The sequence below is a fragment of the Pinus tabuliformis genome, chromosome 2_1 (genome assembly GCF_031772625.1).
Source record: "Pinus tabuliformis cultivar Carrire ecotype Pingquan chromosome 2_1, CPIR1, whole genome shotgun sequence".
NCBI classification, from domain to species: Eukaryota; Viridiplantae; Streptophyta; class Pinopsida; order Pinales; family Pinaceae; genus Pinus; species Pinus tabuliformis.
The window spans coordinates 834,442,557-834,463,990 of NC_142299.1; the positions used below are offsets into that span (position 1 = coordinate 834,442,557).

At 38.0% G+C, this 21,434-nt stretch overlaps 2 protein-coding genes across 2 annotated transcripts; both read left to right on the top strand.

Moving 5' to 3' along the window:
• The first annotated feature begins 1,267 nt into the window (after positions 1–1,267).
• Positions 1,268–16,313, top strand: LOC149203237 (stearoyl-[acyl-carrier-protein] 9-desaturase, chloroplastic-like). Its single transcript, XM_089401804.1, has 4 exons — positions 1,268–1,357; positions 9,306–9,331; positions 14,888–15,389; positions 15,536–16,313. The coding sequence occupies exons 1-4, from the start codon at positions 1,268–1,270 to the stop codon at positions 16,094–16,096; spliced, it is 1,179 nt and encodes a 392-aa protein (XP_089257930.1). The 3' UTR covers positions 16,097–16,313.
• A 4,504-nt stretch (positions 16,314–20,817) lies between these two features.
• LOC149203238 (chromatin remodeling protein DDM1-like) lies at positions 20,818–21,075 on the top strand. The gene has a single exon (XM_089400159.1). The coding sequence runs from the start codon at positions 20,833–20,835 to the stop codon at positions 21,073–21,075; it is 243 nt and encodes an 80-aa protein (XP_089256285.1). The 5' UTR covers positions 20,818–20,832.
• Positions 21,076–21,434: the final 359 nt, after the last annotated feature.

Below are 21,434 nucleotides of genomic sequence, written 5' to 3' on the forward strand. Positions count from 1 at the left end.
CATTGACAAAATCAACATATGTATAGTGCGAGGCTAATAAAACAACCATACTTATTGAATGCATCTAGCAAATCTGCCATCAGGTTCATGACATCTTGGAGAAGTCTAATTCCAAGTACAAGCATCGACATGATCAACATCGGATGTCGCACAAGTTTTATGTGGGCGACAAAGTTTGGTTGCATTTGCAGAAAAATGCCTTACTGAAGTCCATCAGAAGCTAAGACCACTCTGATATGGGACCTACACCATCACCAAGGCTATAGGAGGTAATTATTTTGAGCTCAGCATTCCCCCATTCCTTGGCCTGCACCTAGTGTTCAATGTGGACCACCTTCAACCATACTTTCCACTATTACTGGACACATTAGACATTACAGAACAACTCACACCAATAGAGCTAATCCAAAACTACATGGAGCAGGCCATAATTGATCTGATCAAGGAAACAAAGATCAAGAACACTTGTCAGCAAAAGATCCATTTGTATCAGATTGTCAAATTTGGCCAACTCCTGTACCAAGGCAAGTGACTCACGAAGGACAAGATTTTGCAGAAGTTTCCCTATCTTATGGAGGCACTCAACACAATGGGGACCATTGCTTCCTAAGGGGGGAGGAATGATCTAGGTGTATATTAGTGGTCACTAACCTATTCCACTGTGACTCCACCAATGTTTCTTTTAGTTTCCTTAATTGTAGTACAATTTACCATTTTTGGCATTTTTCAGATCCTGAACTTCTGGATCCGTTTTGAGGCCCTATACGACATATTTTTGGAAAATGGGAAAACCCATATCATATAGTAGGGGTTTGCAATCAAAATTTTTATTCCTTGTATATATCTTTCTAACGAGGTATCATATGCATCAAATGAAGATCTTATGCCAAAGTTACAACCCTGGGAAGTTGATGTACCAATTTACCCCAACAGGGCCCATAGACGTTTGGTGCTTCATCTCCTAGGTTTAGGTTTTTTTATGTTTAGGGTTTCCCATTGTTTCTCAGTAATAAATAGGCCTTCGAGCCTCACTATAACATAGTTGAGAAGGCATGTAGGTGCCACATCACTTCTCAAATGTAATCTACCATTGCATGAGCTAGTTTATTTCCATCTTGTATGTAAATAGTTTTCAATACCTTTTTATTAATGAATTGAAGTTTTTTTTTCACTGTATCTCTGTGTTTCTATTTATATCTATATTTTATTTTATTCCTTCATAAATATGGGGTTCAGTGTGTTTTATATTCTTTCCACGACTAGCACAATGCGTTGTACGTTGTGGTGGGCACAACGGTGGGGTCACAGGGAGTTGGCAGCCCCCCCTGTCGAGGGGTTAGTAGGGGTGTTGCACAGGGTATGGGGCAGTGCCCTTGGATTTTTTTTATGTAGACCCAATAATAGTTTGGCAAACCCAAGGATGGGGGGAAAGCCGAAATATGATGGGCATACTTGCCATGGTTTTTTGCATGGGGTTTGCACATGGTTTTAGGCATGATGGTTTTCTGCCCATGGTATTTTGTAGATCTAGTCAACGGAACTACGATTATGTTCTAATCTAGGGTTAGTGGATTGGGGTTTATGAATGCTTCAACATGTATATATATGTATTGTAACATTTAAAGGAATATAATGAAAAATCAATCTAGTAGTCTTGGTTTTGGGATCTAGGAGAAAATCTCTGTGCATATTTTTTTAATTGTATCGCCATTTTTTATTTTTTGTTCTAATAATTCATTTGCAGGTAATTTTTGTATAGGGTTAAAACCTAGATGTGGTATCAGAGCAATTTCAACTTCAAGGGGACGCCTTTTCTACTAAACGGTTTTTCTCAGGCCTGTGGTAGACCTTGTTTAGTGGGAGATCTACGGGATCAATTCTTATGGTGAAAGAAGACGACGAACAATGGAAAGATAGAGATCGAGAAATTTAATGGTTAGAGTTTTGAGTTTTGGAAGCTCAAGATGTAGGATTTGTTGGTGGATCGAGATCAGTGGATTGTTGTAGATCTAATTACGACACCAACATGAATGTCGGCAAAAGAATAGACAAATTTAGATCGAAAGGTGAAGAGCATAATAAAATTATGTCTCTTAGATTCAGTGTTGTTAAATGTATCAGGGGAAGCTATGACAGAGTATTTGTGGGACAGGTTAGGGACTTTGTACCAATATAGTCTATGGTGAAGAAACTATTCTTGCGGAAAAAGTTGTATACCCTGAGGGTGAAGGATGGAGACTCGGTGATAGAGCATCTGAACATCTTTAATACTATTGTAAACCATTTATTATATGTTGATATAAAAATTTCATATGAATATAAGTGCATCAATTTGTTGTTTTCTCTACAGGATTTGTGGGATAGTCTAGTTGTTTCAATAGGTAGAAATAAAACTACCTTGAATTTCGATGAAATAGTCTCATCCTTGTTGTCGGAGGAGATTAGACAAAATAATTTGAGAGCCAGAATGGAGATGTCTTGTCTATACAAGGATGTTCCTAGAACATAAAAAAAAAATAAGTCCTCAAGTGGGAGATCTAAATCTAGAGGGAGATCCTAATCTCTAAGAAAAATTGTAAAGGTATGTTGGAAATATAGAAAGGAAGGGCACTACAAAAAGGATTATAGATCTAAAGCTCCTGAGAAAGGAAAGGTATTTGATGATGCTCCTTTTGTAGAGGTGAAAACCACCTCAGATGAACGTGGGGATGTGTACTTGGTTTATTCTTCAAGTACACATGTAGATCATGAGGCATGGTTGATTGACTCGGGTGCATCCTTTATCTTCACTCCCTATAGGGAATGGTTCTGTGGGTATGAGAAATATTATGGTGGTGATGTCTTCTCAGGGGATGACAGAAAGGCCAAAATCATTGGACATGGAAAAGTCAAGTTGAAGTTGCAAGGTGGAAGGATTAGAACACTTCCTAGTGTTCTGCATATTCATGCATTAGCTAGAAATATGATTTTTGTAAGTAAGATGGATAATGTAGGTGTAAAAACAATGTTCGATAAAAATACCCGCAAGATGGTTAAGGAAGAACTGGTTTTGATGCAAGGAGTTTGGATTGGAACTCTGTACAAGCTTTTGGGTAGCACTTTTATTAATGGATGCAACAATTTTGTGGTTCCTGAAAGTGGAGCAGAAAATCTAGTGGTCTCTAGAGAAAATACCATGCTATGGCATCAAAGGATTAGACATATTGGAGAGAAGGGCCTTCAAATACTACATGGTAATGGTATGGTAGAAGGTATGTCTAATTTCTCTCTGTGGATTCGGATTTTTGTGAACATTGTGTATATGGTAAGAAGAATTGGGTGAGCTTCCGCTCAGGTGCTAAGAGGGAGAAAGGGATATTAGAGCTTTTGCACAGTGAATCATATGTTTGGACTTGTTTCGATTCCATCTCTAGGTAAATCTATGTAGTATGTATAATTTATAGATGACTTATCATGGAATACATGGATACATTTCCTTAGGAATAAATATGAAGTCTTTGATAGGTTTAAAGAATTTAAAGCTCTAGTGGAAAATTAGATAGAGAAGAAGACCAAGGTGCTGAGGACAAATAATGGTGTATAATTATGCAAGAAATAATTAGAAGAGTTATGTAAGAAGTGTGGTATAGCATGGCAGAAGACTACTCCATACACACCTCAACAAAATGGAGTTGCGGAAAGAATGAATAGGATGTTGATGGAAAAGGCAAGAATCATGCTTAGTGGTGTCGGGTTAGGACAAGAATTTTGGACAAAGGCGATGGATATTGCATGTTACATGTTTAATATATCACCTTCATCAGCGTTGGAGGATAAGACTCCACATGAGGTATGGACTAGTAAGAAACCCTCTCTCTCACATCTCAGAGTATTTAGTTGTGATGCATATGTACATGTTCGAAAGGAGAAAAGAACCAAGTTGGATAGTAAATCTGAAATGTTGACATTTATTGGGTATAAGGATGGTTTAAAATGTTATAAGCTTTGGAACCAAAAAACAAGGAAAGTTGTGTACGATCGAGATGTGGTGTTTAGAGAGGTGAAGGATGTTATTAAACATGAAGACCTACCAAAGGAACCTGAAAAGATAGAGTTTGAACTAAAGGAGAAAGAATCAAACTCTACAACAAAACATGAGTCAAAAGAGGAAGAACAACAAACTCCAGTTTTGAGAAGACTAGTTCGAGAGAGAAGGTAGCCAGAAAGGTACAATCCATCTATTTTCTGTTCAAACTTTTCTTTATCTATTACTGATGATGATCCTAGGACTGGCAGGGAGGCAGTGGATTCAAAGGATGGAAAACTCTAGAAAGAGGCCATGGTTGATAAAATGGATTTTTTCGAGAAAAATGAGGCTTGGGATTTGGTGGAGTTGTCGGCTGAAAGGAAACTCATTGGCAGCAAATGAATGTTTAAGAAGAAAATGAATGCGGAAGGAAAGGTGGAGAAATACAAAGCTTGGTTGGTAGCAAAAAGTTATTCCTAGGTGTTGGGAATTGATTTCGGTGATATTTTTTCTCCTATTGTTAAGTTAACTTCTATTAGATTACTTTTATCTATTGCGGCTGCTTTTGATTTTGAGGTAGAACAAATGGATGTGAATACATAATTTCTTCATGGGGATCTAGAGGAAGAGATCTACATGAATAAACCAGAAGGCTTTGCAGTGAAGGGTAAGAAATAAATGGTATGCAGGTTAAAAAAAGTCTTTGTATGGGTTAAAACAGTCACCAAAGATGTGGTATCAAAAATTTAATACATATATACAGAAACTTAACTTCAACAAGAGAAAAGTGGATCATTGTGTGTATTTTAAATTAATTGGTGACCATGTTATTTTTTTCATCCTGTATGTGGATGATATGTTGATGATTGGAAATGAAAAAGAAATTATATAGGATTTGAAGACCCAATTTTCCTCCAAATTCGACATGAAGGATCTTGGTGCTGAAAACTGTATTTTGGGCATGGAAATTAAACGAGATCGAGAAAAGACGAAGCTCTGGTTAAAATAGAGAAAGCATGTTGAGACAATATTTTAGAGGCTTAATATGCAAGATAATAAATTGGTCAAGGTACCTGTTCATGTAGGTGTAAATTTATCTACTAAATAGTGTCCCAAGACACAAGAAGAGGAAGAGGATATGTCTCATGTTCCATATGTGAATGCAGTTGGTAGTCTGATGTATGCAATGGTTTGCACCAAACCAGACATTCGCATGCAGTGGGGGTATTGAGCAGGTTCATGTTAAAACCAGGGAAGGAGCAATGAACAATAGTGAAGCGGGTTTTCAGGTATTTGTGTGGCACTAGTGATTATGGTTTGTGCTATCAAGGAAGACCATGATTGGATAGAGTTTTGGACATATATGGCTTTGTTGACACAAAATGGACTAGATATTTGGATCGAAGAAGATCTACAAGTGGATATGTGTTTAACCTATTTGGAGGAGCATTCAATTGGATGAGCAAGAGACAATATGTAGTGGCACTTTCGACTACAAAGGCTGAATATGGCATGGAAGACACTCATGCAAGTAAGGAAGAAGTTTTGTTGTAAAGACTGTGTTCAAGTATATGGTTGGTAAAAAGAACTATAAGGATAGACCTTGACAACCAAAGTGCAATTTTCTTGGCAAAGAACCCTACTTATCATTCAAAGACAAAGCACATTGATGTTCAGTATCACTTCATGAGGGATATGGTTGATGAAAAAAAGGTGTTGTTGGTAAAGGTGGACACTTTGAAGAATGTTGTAGATGCATTGATGAAATTTGTGAGCATTGAGAAGTTTTCTTGGTGTACAGAAATAATGGGCATTACAAGCCTAGACCAATGACTAAGCTCTTTTGTGACCCCCTGTGTGGAAAGAAAACAACAAGTGGGAGAATGTTGGGTGTGTTTTATATTCTTTTCATGACTAGCCCCTTGCAATGTACGTTGCGCTCAGCGGGGGGGTCATGAGGGGGCGACATCACCCCCTGTCGGGGGGTTTATAGGGGGGTAGTAGCCCCCTTGCATGGGGTCCAGGGCAGCGACCCAAGAAGTTTTTTTTATTTTTTATTTGGACCCAATAATAGTTGGGCGGATCCAAGTATGGGGATTAGACCCAAAGATGGTGGGCATACCTACCCATGGTTTTGTGCATGGGGTTTGCACATAGTTTTGGGCATGATGGTTTTTTGCCCATGGTATTTTGTAGATTTGGTCAAGGGAACTACAGTTATGTTCTAATCCAAATTTATTGGATTAGGGTTTATGAATGCTTTGACACACACACACACACACATATATATATTGTAACATTAAATGGAATATAATGAAAAATCAATATGGCAGTCTCGGTTTTGGGATACAAGGGAAAATCTATTTGTATATTTGTTTTATGTTCTCACCATTGTTTATTTTAGTGTTTTAAGAATCTGTTTGCAGGTAATTTCCGTACAAGGTTAAAACCTATATCTGGATCATCAGTTGAGAGATTCATGGAGATATTATGGAGATAGTTATGGAGATGGTTTAAATTGAATATCTAATTAAGACATGTTATTTTGATCATTTATTGTTATGTAAAGGGGCCAATTATACAATACAAGCACATGTGGGAATGATTAATTAATAAAATTTCTCATTCAAAGGATTTTTAGGTATAATTTTCTTGTGTCCCTTGCATTAGTGTATGATTGTATATAGTTATTGTTGGCTAATAAAACGAACATTTGGTATCTAAGCCAAAGGATCCATGCTTGGCCCATGTACAAGTTGAGCTTAAATTGTTGAGAAGCTATTCCAATTATTGTATTGAAGAAGAGATGCCATTGAGCTGACATTTTTTAGAGACAATGTGAGATAGGTTTACGCTACCATTGTGGAGAACAACCACCAGTGTGAAGAATGTAAGAAGGGTGTGTTGTGAGGAGGATCCTTGTTTTGACAGGGATAATTTAGAGGAGTGGAATCATAGATTGGAATGATAAGATAAAAATAGGAAAAGAGACTTTGAAAGGTAAGGAAGGGAAGGAACATCAATCATAGGTTTGAATGGAGTTTTGTCTTGCCTTGAATTGTTGATGGAATCTATATTTCTTGGCCTCATTTAGGATTGCTCTTGGATGTCATTTTCATGTAGTATTTTTAAGTGGGAAACGTGCGGTGAATTTAATTCATGGTGGTGTAACCATGGGTGCTTTGGAACCATTGAAATACAAACTATTTTTGCCCTTTTGTGAAAATTTGGTGACACAATTCTTTGTGAGATCACTATGTTCCATTATTTAAATTTTGTTTTTGAATGGAAAAATGGTTTCAACACTTATGGAGAATCCTTGTAGCACTTGAATTGTGCCAACTTAACAACTATAATTTTATCAAAATTTGGCTAGATTTCATGCAAAAATGACCATAAAAATTGCTAAAAAAAATCAACAAAGTCTCCTTATTACACTACACTGACCATAAAAATTGCTAAAAAAAAAAAATCAACAAATTCTCCTTATTACATTACACTCTTATAGTAAAATAAATTTCTTATAAAATGTAAAGAAATAACTTTGTTTCTAACAACAAGTCTAATTAAAAACCTATAACACAAATCTCGAATACTAACTAATACTATGATTACATCATAAAATTGAAATATATAATTCACACCATCCAGCTACAATATTATGTATATTCATAAGATAACAATTTCTTTATATATTAAAATTAATTTCTGTTTAGATACATGCCTCAAGCTTAAACTATCATAAGATATTGTTCATAAGAAATGTGATTTCTTTAATATACTTCTTCCCTCCACAAAATTTGAGGACGCCATGGGAATTGACAACAAAGTTTACGGGCCAATGAGGGCTTGCAACCAGCACAAAAGATGATACCATGCAAAGGCCACAGAGACTTGTTGGAAACTGGAGCTTCTCTTTTGGGAAAAATCGTAATTTTCATTAAAGAAGAAAATTACATGCTATATATGCAGATTGCATATGTTGTAAAAGAAGCAAGGTGTCTATCAACACTTAGGAAAAGTAAAAAAAAAATCAGTAACAGGTGCCTTGATCCGCGTAGGGAGGCACAATTGCTAGATCAACAAAATGTAATCAAAATTGCTCTTGTCAAAGAGTACTTGTCTGTTATGAGTCTGGTAATTTGATGCAAATATGAATATTTACAGATGATAACTTATGATAAAAAACATGTTCCAAACTTCCCATAAGCCCTTTAGACTAGAGCATCTATATACAACTGGTGGTAGAACTGGTAATGGTGCCCGTCCCTCTGTTCCTAGATCAGCCAGATGCCTGGAGGCTTGTCTGCAGCTTCTTTGGATAGAGAATCAACAGCTGAGTTTCTTTCCCTGTAGATGTGAGAGCATATGAAGGAGTCAAAAAGAGTGATGAGATGATGAGCCTCATCCAGAATCTGTCTCAGAGTAAAAACTGAACAAGAAGATTTTTTGTTTAGCCAGTCATAGATAACTTTTGAATCACCAAATAACTGAAGATCTCTACAATGTTTTCCCAGTGCAAATTGGATGAGGAATTTGGCTGAGGATCGTTTTGCAAAGTTATTTGTGCCTCTTCCTAGGCCCATTTGCAGTTTAAAGTAATGGGAGTCTGATAAGTATAGTAATGCCCCTCCCCCATAGCCCTGCTCTTGAGCAGAGCCATCAAAGTAGGCCTAGGGTAACTGGTGATTGATGATTTCAAGTACAATGGATCTAGGCTGATGGATGACATCCTCTTCTGGAATGATGTTAAAATTATGCATGACACGGGCTGATGTGGAAGGCCAATGGGAAGGATGTTCTGTAAAATGAGGTTGTTGCGAGCTATCCAGAGGGCCCAACAGATAAGAAGGGGAAGATTCTTGGTTTTAGGTGGGGCTGCACAAGCCCACCAGTTCATCCATGCCTCATATAGCGAGCCTCCCTGCCATCTGCAAGGGGTAGAAAGGATAAGGTGGACTGGTTCCAGAGGTATTTTGTAGTGTGGCAATTTAGGAAGAGGTGGTCCACAGATTCATTATTGCTTTTGCACAGACAACACCAAAAAGGCCCATGTTGTGCTCGCTTAAGGAGGTTGTCCCCTGTTGGGATTTTGTTTCTAAGGATTGTCCACATGAGGAGGTGAGTTCTGGGGCGGGGACCTTAAGCTTCCATAAAAGGTGCCACCATGCCTTGAGAGCTTGAGGTTTGTATTTATCTGCTAGAGTCAAGTAGCCCTCCTTAGGAGAGTATTTCCCAGTCTTTGCATGAGCCCAAATTAATTCATCTACTCCTTCTTGGATTCTGACTTGTGCTTCAGTCAAATTCGTTGTATAGTTGTTCCAAGTTTGTTCCCATTGCAAAGGAATGAGCAGGCTTTGAGCTGATTTCAAATCTTGTTGAAAAATCGAGGTTTGATCAGGGTCGCGATTTGGCTAATATGAGTAATGCCTGATTCCTAGAGGTGAGCTTTAAGCTCAAGAGGCAATCTATGGGCATTTTCGCAGCCTATCCAGGGATCCTCCCCTATCCTCACGGCATTGCCATCGTGTATTCTCTAGATGAGGCCCGATCTGATGGTCTCCATAGATTTTAGGACCACCTTCCAGATTACTGATATCCTTGAAGTGGTTCTTAATGGTTGTCTTATCCAGTCCAGCACATTTAGGGGGTCAATATATTTGGAGATGGCCACCTTTGTCCACAGGCTGTTTGAGTTGATGATCTGCCAGCCTAGCTTTGCTGCTAGTGCTGAGGAGAAATCTTCCAACTTCTTAATTCCCTAGACTCCCCGTTTTTTTGGAATGGAAAGAGCTTCCCATTTGACCCATGCAAAAATTCTGCCTGATTGATTACCTTTCCATAGGAACCCGCTGCATAGGGCTTGTATCCTAGTGAGAATGCCTCTCGAGATCCAAGCCAGGGCCATCCAATATACCAGAGTAGCCTCCAGTACTGCTTTTATTAGAGTTAATATGCTGGCCCAGGATAAGTACTTGAGATACCAAATATTCAGCCTTTTCTCCAGCTTAGCTATAAGCCACACCCAGTCTGCTATTTTGTAGCCCAGAGGTTTGAGCTTGTAACCCAAATATCGGAGCCCCTCCATTCTTAGAAGGGCGAAGTTGAAACGGAGGAGGGCATAATGAGTCTCGTGGGGCGAGTAGCCTGGTGCTGTTAGAGTGGACTTGTTGCAATTTACAATCATCCCAATAGCTGTCTGAAATAGAGAGAAAGAGTTCTTTAGGGATGTTAGGTCCCCTATTCCTCCATTAAGAAAGATCAGAACATCATCCACAAATAACAAGTGAATCGGGGTACATCCATCAGAGATTTTGATTCCTTGGAGTCTGCCTCAAGTGTGATCTTCTTTGATAAGCTTGCTCAGGCCTTCCATGATTAGCAAGAAAAGCAAAGGGGATAAAGGGCAACCCTGTCTAAGACCTCTCTCAGAGAGAAAGAAGGGGGAAGCCACTCCATTGACCAACACACTGAAGGGTATGTTAGAGATACAACACATTATCCATTTGATGAAAGCAAAGGGAAACCCTAAGTGAGTTAAGAGCATTCTTAAATAGAGCCAACTAACTCTGTCAACGGCTTTAGAGAGGTCCACCTTAAGGATAATTCCTTTCATTTTCTTAGTTTGAAGGGTATGCGGGACCTCCTGCGCAGTTCCAACCGCCTCATGGATTTGCCTATCTTGGAGGAAGGCAAACTATTCTGGAGAGATGTGGGAGGATAGAATAGGTCACAGGCGATTGGCTATGATCTTGGCTATGATTTTGTAGAGGCAGTTACACAGAGAAATAGGCTGGAAATCATCAAAAGAGGCAGGATTGGCTGACTTGGGGATGAGAGCAATGAAAGTGGAGTTGAAGGCATCCAACATCTTGCCCTCCCTCCTAGAGGCCTCAACTACTTTGAGAAGATTAGGGCCAATAGTCTCAAAAAAGGTCAAGTAAAACTCTACTGTCCAGCCATCCGGACCTGGACTCTTGTCTCTCTTGAAGCACTTGAGAGTGGCCTCCAGCTCACCCATCGAGACCTCCTTTTCCAAATCCAATGCCTCCTCTTGATCCACAAAGCGGGGGAAAAGTTGGGCTACTCGAATGATTTCCGCTAGAGAGACATTGGTGGGAGCTCTATAAATCTACTTAAAGTATGAAGTAGCCATACCCGAGAGCTGAGGAAAAGTGTTTGAGGGGATCCCATTTTCATCATTGAGCTGCCATATGGTGTTAACTGCTTTCCTCCCATTTGCAAATTTGTGAAAGAATTTCGTGTTATCATCACCTTCAAGTAGCCAAATTGCCCTACTTCTCAGTCTCCATGTCTCTTCTCTATCCTTCAAGATTTTGCCTCAAGAGGCATAGAGAGATTGCAGCTTGTCCTTTTGATCAGGAAAGGTGAAGACTCCCCTCTTGTCATTTTCGATCACAGTGATCTCTACTTTGGTCTCCCGGAGGATTCTATCATCCATCACTATCTTGTTATGTGCCCAAGATTTTGAGAGTTTCTTCAAATCTTTTAGATTAGCCACAAAGCCTTCGGCGATATTCTCTCTAGCAGCAGGGGGGTTGGGCCTACCAAAAGGTCTTGACCATTTGAATATAGGAAGCCTCTTTTAGCTAGGAGGAGTTGAATTTAAAAGGACCCTTAGGCTTTTCTATCCTTCCTCTGATTTCAAACTAGATGGGAAAATGATCTGAAAGTCCTCCTGTGCCCACCCATTACCTGAGATTGAAACCTGAGCTAAGAAGGCCTTCCTTAATGAGGAATCGATCCAGCCTTCTGGAAAGGCTGGCTTCCCCAACTCTATTATTCCTCCAGGTGGGATGCAGCTTTGCTAAGGGAAGGTCCACCATACTGTGCGCTTCCAAAATGTGCTCAAAGAAGTCTAAGAGGAGGTCAGCCTGGGCATGGTGACCCCAGGATTTCGAGTGACCTATTGAGAAGTTAAGGCCCCCTCCCAGGATTAGAGGTTCCTTCATAAGAATCTTAGAGCTCAAGAGTTTTTCCCAAAACTCAGCCCTCTAGTGACAAGGGGCATACACATTAATGAACCTGATCTCGGAGTTCAATTCTGCTGAAAAAAGATCGGCCCCCAGGTGCCCAGGGCCACCCCAGCGGTTTATGAGCTTAGTGGTCCGAGAGTTGAAGCCTAGGGCCAAACCTCCAGATCTCTTGGATATGTCAAGGGCATGAAAAGTCCAGCCCGGGATTATCGAAATGAGTAATCCAGAGATAGCTTCAGCGCCACCAAGGGTTTCTGGCAGGGAAATAATATCAACAAATTCTCTTTATTACGTTACACTCTTTGAGTAAAATAAATTTCTTATAAAATGTAAAGAAATAACTTTATTTCTCACGAGAAGTCTAATTAAAAACCTATAACATAAATCTCGAATACTAACTAATACTATGATTACATCATAAAATTGAAATATATAATTCACACCATCCAGCTACAATATTATTTATATTCATGAGATAGCAATCTCTTTATATATTAAAATTAAATTCCGTGTAGATACGTGCCTCAAGCTTAAACTATCGTAAGATATTGTTCGTATATGAAATGGGATTTTCTTAATATAATTCTTCGCTTCACAAAATTTGAGGACGCCATGGGAATTGACAGCAAAGTTTACGGGCCAATGAGGGCTTGCAACCAGCACAAAAGATGATACCATGCAAAGGCCACAATGACTTGTTGGAAACTGGAGCTTCCCATTTGTCTATATTCCTGCTTCCTTTGCAGTCACGAGTTGAATCTCATTTTACTTCTGCTCACCAGAAGGGATGGCGTCTGCTGTTTATGTTGCAAAATGCACACCATTCTCTGCGCCTTCGCCATTGTTCCACGGCGCCGAGCTTCGTTCTTCGGCCATGCGCTCTAATCTGGCCAGATCGCACAAGCTTTCCATGACCCCAAGGTTGGTTTGAAAATGTGTGACAGAAACGTTTTTTTGATTTTTTCTATTTTGAGAATTGTATTTAAATGGTTGATTTTTGTAGTTTTAAAAAATATATATATAGATTTAAGTTTACAAAGTATAGTATCTAACAAAAAAAAATCTGAGGATTAGTTTAGTTGTTTGAGGTTTTATGTCTGTTATTCAGAAGAAGATTAGTTTGGTTGTTTGAGGTTTTATCTCTGTTATTTTGAAGAAAAGTTCAATTTTCATTACACTTATTTTTTTATTATTTAAAAGTCACAGGTTTAATTTTTTTTTTTTTTTATATTTTCAAAATCAGATTTCATGCCTTTTTTTTAATTTATTTTGTAATTTAAAATGTGTACAACTTTTAACAGTCAAATTATTATCCAAAAGCCCTTGCTAATAATTAAAAAATCTTATATAAGTAAATCCTACACAAGTTTAGTTATTTGAGTTTTTCTAGATAATGGATTTGGATTTTTGTTCTTTAGAAGTAGTTCAATTTCCTTGACACTTTTCTATTTTTGTTATTGAGAAGAAGTTCAATTTCCTTGACACTTTTCTATTTAAAAGTTACAGGTTCAATTTTTTTGGTTCATTCTCTTTATATTTTCAAAATTAGACTTCATGTTTTTTGTTCAATTTTCTTTACATTTTCAGAATTAGACTTTATGTTTTTTTTAATTTATTTTGTAATTTACAATGTGCATAACTTTTAAGAGTCAAATTTCTATGCAAAAGCCCTTGCTAATAATTAAATTTTTTCATATAAGTTTAGTTATTTGAGTTTTTTTAAGTAATGCCTCTTGTTATTGAGAGGAAGTTCAATTTTCTTGTTACTTTTCTATTTAGAAGTTACAGGTTCAGTTCTCTTTACATTTTCAAAATCAGACTTCATAAATCAGACTTCATGGTTTTTATTTAAATTTTTTTCTTAAAATGTGTATAACTTTTAAGACTCAAACTACTATGCAAAAGCGATTACTAATAATTAAAAAATCTTATATAAAGGTAGTTGTTTGAGTTTTTCTAAATAATGCATCTTTCTTATCGAGAAAAAATTCAATTTCCTTGACACTTTTCTATTTAGAAATCACAGGTTGAATTCTCTTCGCACTTTAAACATTTCATATTTTTTTTAATTTATTTTGTAATTTAAATGTTTTTTTAATTTATTTTAAAATTTAAAATGTGTATAAATTATCCCAAGTCGTGGGAACAATCAGCTTATCACCTCCCCACCCCGGTTCGACCCTTGCTGCATGCTTTCGCTGCTCCGTAGATTATTGTGTTCAATTTAGCTTCACTGCTCCACAGCATATTGTAACAATCATGCTTCTGTAAATATGTACATTGCCAATTTCTGTAAATATGATGTAATTGTAAATTTCAGGTTAATACAGTTTCTTCTAGAGAGACTCACTCCCCCTTATTTAAAAAAAAATCAAATTACCACGCAAAAATAATTGCAATTAATTAAAAAATCTTATATATACCAGAGTAACCTTAATTTAAATTATTATTATTATTTACCCTTATAGAAAAGACATCATGGGATTCTATTGTTGAACCGTGCTGTTTCCATCGAGCCATGGGAATGTTTTGGGCTTTAAAGGAAATGTTGCCGTTTTATACAGTTTACATGCTTGTTTTGAGACGATCGGCTTAAGATTTCATCTCGGCCAGGATCTTTAGCATCCAGTATTATGGTAAACAGTATGCCAAATTTCCTTCCAGCCTTTTCACTTTCATTGCTAGTTTCTTTTTAGCCAAACGTATTAGCAAATTAGCTTCTGGACTTTCAGAATTTCCAAAAATCAAAGTGCAGATCCCCAGTAAATCACATGTTTGGTCATGTAGTCATAAGTAAATTTTGTCTCTTAAGGATCCCTATTTTAATTTTTAACATTGCCTTTGATTCTCATGAATTTCTGATATTACTGGTTTCATCTTTCAGGGAAGTCGAAAAGATCAAAATCCATTTCCAACCGCATGAAGCTCTTGCGCAGGTGGCTCATTCCATGCCACCTGAGAAGGTTGAGATCTTTAAATCTCTGGAGGAGTGGGCAGAGAAAAATATACTGATTCATTTAAAGCCTGTTGACAAGTCTTGGCAGCCACAAGATTTTTTGCCTGATCCTTCTTCTGAGGGCTTCATTGACCAACTTATAGAGTTGCGGGAGCGGTCCCATGAATTGCCAGATGACTATTTAGTTTGTCTAGTAGGAGACATGATTACAGAAGAAGCATTGCCTACTTATCAGACTATGCTTAACACATTTGATGGTGTAAGAGATGAGACTGGTGCCAGTCTCACTTCATGGGCAACATGGACACGTATGTGGACAGCTGAGGAGAATAGACATGGTGATCTTCTTCATAAATATCTTTACTTGTCTGGCCGAGTGGACATGAGGCAGATTGAAAAAACCATACAATATCTTATTGGGTTTGGAATGGTACAGTGTCTTAACATTGCAAGCATTTTGTCAAAGTATTTTATTATGTTTACTATTGGTAGCAACAAGATGTGGGATTCCATTCTATTTGTTTACCGGGCATATTGCATGTTGGAATTCTGACTTGAGCTTTTGTGACTGTTTAGTATCCAGGCATAGAAAATAGTCCCTATCTTGGATTCTTATACACTTCCTTCCAGGAAAGAGCAACATTCATATCACATGGCAACACTGCAAGATTTGCTAAAGGATATGGTGACCTGAAATTAGCCCAAATATGTGGAACTATTGCTGCAGATGAGAAGCGCCATGAGACTGCATACACAAAGATTGTTGAAAAGTTGTTTGAGATTGATCCTGACACCACAATGCTAGCTTTTGAAGATTTGATGCGGAAAAAGGTTGTAATGCCTGCACATTTGATGTATGATGGGCAGGATGGTAATCTGTTTGACCACTTTTCTTCTGTTGCTCAGAGATTAGGAGTGTACACAGCAGGAGACTATGCTGACATCTTGGAATTCTTGGTTGAGAGATGGAATGTGAAGAAAATAGGTGGTCTTTCTGGTAAGGGAAGGCAGGCTCAGGATTATGTATGCAAGTTGGCACCTCGTATCAGAAAGCTAGATGAGCGAGCTCAAGAAAGGGAAAAACAAGGACGAAGCTGTGGTTTTAGTTGGATATTCAACAAACAAGTCCTGCTCTAGAAACTTTCTTGTGCTTCAGCTTAGGAAAACTGTGGTGCTACGTTCTTTAGAGTAAAGTTCTTTGTGTCTGTAAAATTATAATCCCTGTACAGGAAGCCAGAGACCTCAGGGGATCTGTTGGATTGATAGCCTTCCTGAGTTTATTGGATTGGAAAATTTGATCTGCACACTCTAGCATTGGAAGGTGCACTCTAGCGTGGGAAGGTGTGAAGGGAAAACGGGGAAGGCTATTTTCTTTTCGATGTTTTTCAATAACTGGTCTCGGCCAAAATGTAAAATCTGTTCTCTGGGGTTAAAATATAATACCAACTATGTGTTTTAGGTTGCTTGAATCGCTGTTTTCTGAGCCCTTTTGCTGTCGGTTGCATCGGTATGATGGAGCATAAGAATCTTGCGTATGTTGTTATCTGATGGTTGATGGAGCATCGGAATGAAGGATAGTATTAGATACTAATAAGAACAAAAGCAACTGAGAAGCTTTCAAATTTTAAAATTGGAACTCAATTAGATGACTAAAAATATAAATAATCATAAATACTTATTTATAAATGTAATTTAATAAAATTATCTGTTTAATTAAATAATTTAATAAGTTTATCCTTTTAATTAAATTGTGAACATTCACGTAATATTTATAAACTTTAAAAGTTAACACTTCCTTTTTAATATAGAGACATCTAAGATTCTCTTAAAAAAAAGTTTGATTTTCATCACCCTTAAAAACAAATAATGTATCAGGTGGTGAACCTTGGCCATGAATTTCTGGCAACGTTTTTTCAGATTTGATTAAGAAGTACAAACATCCGTTTAGTGAGTCTTCTGAATAAATTTAGGGCAGCGCTTTTACAATTGAATACGCTTTTTCCGTCAATAAACGCGGATTTAAGATAGAAATATGGTCTAAGTCTGTAAGATGATGAAAACTATTTACAAGGCAATGACCTCCGCAGGAAAGTGGGTATGATATCGTTGGTGGAATTGTAGTGAAAGTACTAGTGCACGTGATCCCACGTTATGAACTCAAACGAAACTGGATGCTCATCGAGGTTGACTAAATTTTCTTTATTTCTCATGAATGTTTCATGGTAAATTAAAATAGTAAATTAGCAATGGCATGGAGAGGTGTAAAAGCTCAAAAAACCCAGCATTTTGTTTTTTATTATCAGTGATTTTGTTTTTTACTATTAGTGTTTGTGGTTGTCTTCTATTTCATCTTAATTTTGTTTTTTTTTTCTCTCTTTGGCTCTGGCTGATTTTCTCTTAATTTCGTTGTCTTTATCTTTTCCTATGTAGAGGGTTTGTCTCACTTTCGTTGTCTTTATTTTTTTCTGCATAGAGGGTGAGGGAGAAGTAAAGTGTAAACTCAAAAATTGTATGCATAAAAACAAAAATATTATACAGAAAACAAGCAAAGGTGTAAGGATCGATCCCCCTACGTGCAAGCGCGGAAGCATCTTAAATTTGGGCCACTCTATTGGTTGTTCTGGGGAATACTGTAGGATTCTATCATGGTGAAAATTGGTTGGATTTTGGCGGTTTATTCACGACATAAATTGGTTGAAACAATTCTAATTGGAAAAGATTTTGCGACCCCTACATCGAGCAGACTCTTATCTATATACATCTAATTGGGTCAGGGGGAGGAACGATATGGAGATGGGTACATTCTAATTTATTTTGACGGGGTCGTTTCCATTTATTTTGTATTCGCAAACATACACCAAAATAAAAAATTTGAAAGAGCAAAGAGACTAAGTCAACCATTAAAATAAATTCAAACATGTAACTTAGGAGATGTTCTCAATTTTCTCAATGCATCTCCTGAAGCACATCGATATCCGGGGAACTTGTCGTTTTAGCATGCCTTGCGCGGGTTTATTTCAGGTGCCAAGTCCAACTGGTGCAAATTTCACTTGGACTTGGTACCCAGCTTCATCTCTTTCAAACTCATTCAATATGCATTTGATTGAACATAAGAGCGGAATCCTCGTGAAGAGCTTAACACTCCATCGAGCAATTGGACCATTGCCAGATTGGTATTGATGAATGATTTAAAAAATGGAGAAGGATTCAACTACCAGTCTTAAAGGAGATGCACATTCACCTATATTTGTTTTAGAAGATGAGGGAATGTCTGGAAGTGAAGTGCCAGTTGTTGATGCAGAGGATAATGATTTATCAGTTCATGGTGAAGCATTGGAAGTTCCAGAGGATATGGCCATGGAGGAGAAACGCCTAGAAGAAGAACGAGCTGAGCGAGAAATGAAAGAAATGTAAAAGCAACTGAGCAATGGGAGTTAACAGATGGATCATGTGTTATTTAACAAACTAGATGAGGTTCTTAGCCAGACTCAACTTTATTCAGAGTTTCTGCTTGAAAAGATGGACGACATCACATTTATTCCAAGCGAGAATGGCAATGCAAAATCAAGTGCGGTGAAGAAAAGTGGTAAGGGTCGAAAGCATAAGATAGTGACTAATAATGCAGACTCTTATCAGACAAAGAAAAAGTCAAAAAATGTTATCAATGCTATGACTGAGAATTGCATAGGAGGCACCCCATTGCATAGGAGGCACCCCAGTTCAAGCTTATGATAATTTAACAGAGGAGGAGAGGAACTAGAAAGAACAGATGGAACTTGTTCCTCTATTGATCGAGGAATGTTAAAGTCCTATCAAATTAAGGGTGTAAAGTGGTTGATTTCTCTGTGGCAAAATGGGCTCAATGGAATTCTGGCAGATCAAATGGGGCTAGGAAAGACGGTGCAGACTATTGGTCTCTTTGCTCATTTAAAACCCTTAAGACCCTTAACAAAACCTTAGAGGTTTGAAGCCTGAATGAAAATCCTACAGCCTTCTTGAAGTAAATTCTCCAATGAAACAAGACTCTGAAAATTTATCTTGAGCCCAAAAGTTGTGATGAAACCCTGTCACAGGATGGTTATGAATCACTTTATGTAAAAGAGGAATTTCAAAACCCCTTTGCTGCTGGAAAACACATAATAATAGTCCTTCAAATGTTCACGGTAGGCTCAGAAAATTCATTTTGAAAATTATAAACGATTTATGTAACTAATGAGGTTTGAAACCCTTTGATTTTCGATGTGAGAAGCCCTTGATGGCTTGCGGATTTCAGAGAGAAAAACGCCACGAAATGCTGAGCAAAAATCTTTTTTTTTTTTTTTTTTTGCGCCGAAAATCCTTAATAAAATTCCGCTCCTTGTAAGGCCTGTGGCTCTGTGGGTTTCATTGGAGGGAAGAAAGAGCCAGATGAATGTCTCGGAAAAAAAGGCACAATGATAGGCTCTAAACCCCAGTCGTGACGCTGGGTAAGGGCTAAGTCCTTTGTCTTCACTCGGTTCCTTCAAATTCCTCAGCAATCCAGCCTGCAAAAAAAATAACCTTGAAACCCAGACTATTGGTCTCCTTGCTCATCTCAAGGGGATGGGCATGCATGGGCCCTTTTTAATAGTTGCTCCTCTTTCAACTCTCTCGAATTGGGTGAATGAAATCAATAGTTTTTTTCCAAGCATGAATGCTATAATCTATCACGGCTCCAAAATTGAGCGAAAAGAGCTGAGGAAAATCCACATGCCTCACAAAGTGGGCCCAACATTCGCTGTTATCGTTACTTCATATGAGGTTGTTTTGAATGATAGCAAGGCTTTGGCTCGCTATGATTGGAAATATATAGTTGTTGATGAGGGACACCGATTAAAAACTCCAACTGCAAATTGCTGAGGGAATTGAAAACCTTACCTGCTGAAAATAAGTTGCTTTTGACTGGAACGCCCCTACAAAATAATTTGGCGGAACTTTGGTCCTTGCTGAATTTCATTTTGCCTCAAATATTCACATCACGTGAAGAGTTTGAATCTTGGTTTGATCTAGCTGGGAAACAAAGCAATGGGATGAGGCAGGAAGAAATTGAAGAGAAAAGAAGAGTTCAAGTAATTTCAAAGCTTCATTTGATCCTTAGACCATTTCTTCTCAGAAGGCTGAAAGAAGAGGTTGAGCAGTCCCTGCCGAAGAAAAAAGACATAATTTTGTATGCAGATATGACAGAACATCAGAAGCAGATCCAAGATCATTTGTTCAACAAAACACTTGAGGTTTATTTGTACAATAAATCAGAAAATGGTACAGGCCTAAAGGGAAAGTTGAACAATTTGACGATTCAAAAAGAATTGCAACCACCCTGATATTTTGGAGTGACAGTTTGATCAATCATTTGAATATCCACCGGTGGAGCAGTTGGTTAAGCAGTGTGGTAAATTTGGTTTGCTAGAGAGGCTTTTAACGCATTTGAAAGCTCAGAAACACAAGAGGTTGATATTTTCTCAATGGACTAATACTATCTAAGTGTGACAGGATATGAGGTTTGTCGCATTGATGGAAGTGTTAAGTTGGAGGATAGGAAAAAACAGATAAGGGATTTTAATGACCCAGATAGCAACTTTTGTATCTTTTTGCTAAGCACACGTGCTGGTGGTCTTGGAATCAATTTTACTGCTGCAGACACTTGTATTATTTACGATAGTGATTGGAATCCTCAAATGGATATTCAAGCTATGGATCGATGCCACAGGATTGGACAAACACGACCTGTACATGTTTACAGGCTTATCACAACCCACTCTGTGGAGGGTTGCATGCTTAAAGTAGCGTTTGGTAAGTTAAAGTTGGAGCACTTGGTGATTGAGAAAGGACAATTTCGTCAGGAACGGAATACCAACATGCCAAAGGACTCAGATCTACTTTCTTTGATCCAGCAAGAAAAAGATGAAGAGGAGGAACTCATTGGGTGTGAAATTAGTGAATCAAATCTTGTCAGGCTAATGAACCGTTCTGATATGCTAAATGATTCAGTTGAACACGCAGGGCCAAATGTTGATACTCTTCCTCTCAAGGGACCTGGTTGGGAGGTAGCAGTACGCAGTGGACAAGGTGGGAGTATGTTGTCTTCAATTGAAGGCTAGCAAAAATTCGCTTCTGATACCAGCGACTTGAACAATAAAATATAATATCCCTTTTGTTCTTATGTTTTGGGAACAAGACATCCAGAAGCAAAGAGAGAGACGGGTTGAGAAATAAACCCACCACAAAGTACTAATCAGTCATTGTTCTTAATGTTGATGAACGGGACATTCTGTGCCCGTGAAACACCCGATGGACAGAAGTTGAAATGGGTTTCACTGATCGGGATCGCATGGCTTATCTCAGATGCAGTATTGTTGTATCGCAGTACTTGGGTTCCTCAACATATCGAAATCGAAGAGCAGCGGTGGTGTGGTTGTGTTTTAGGGAGTAACCATGTGGTTAAATACCATTGGATTGA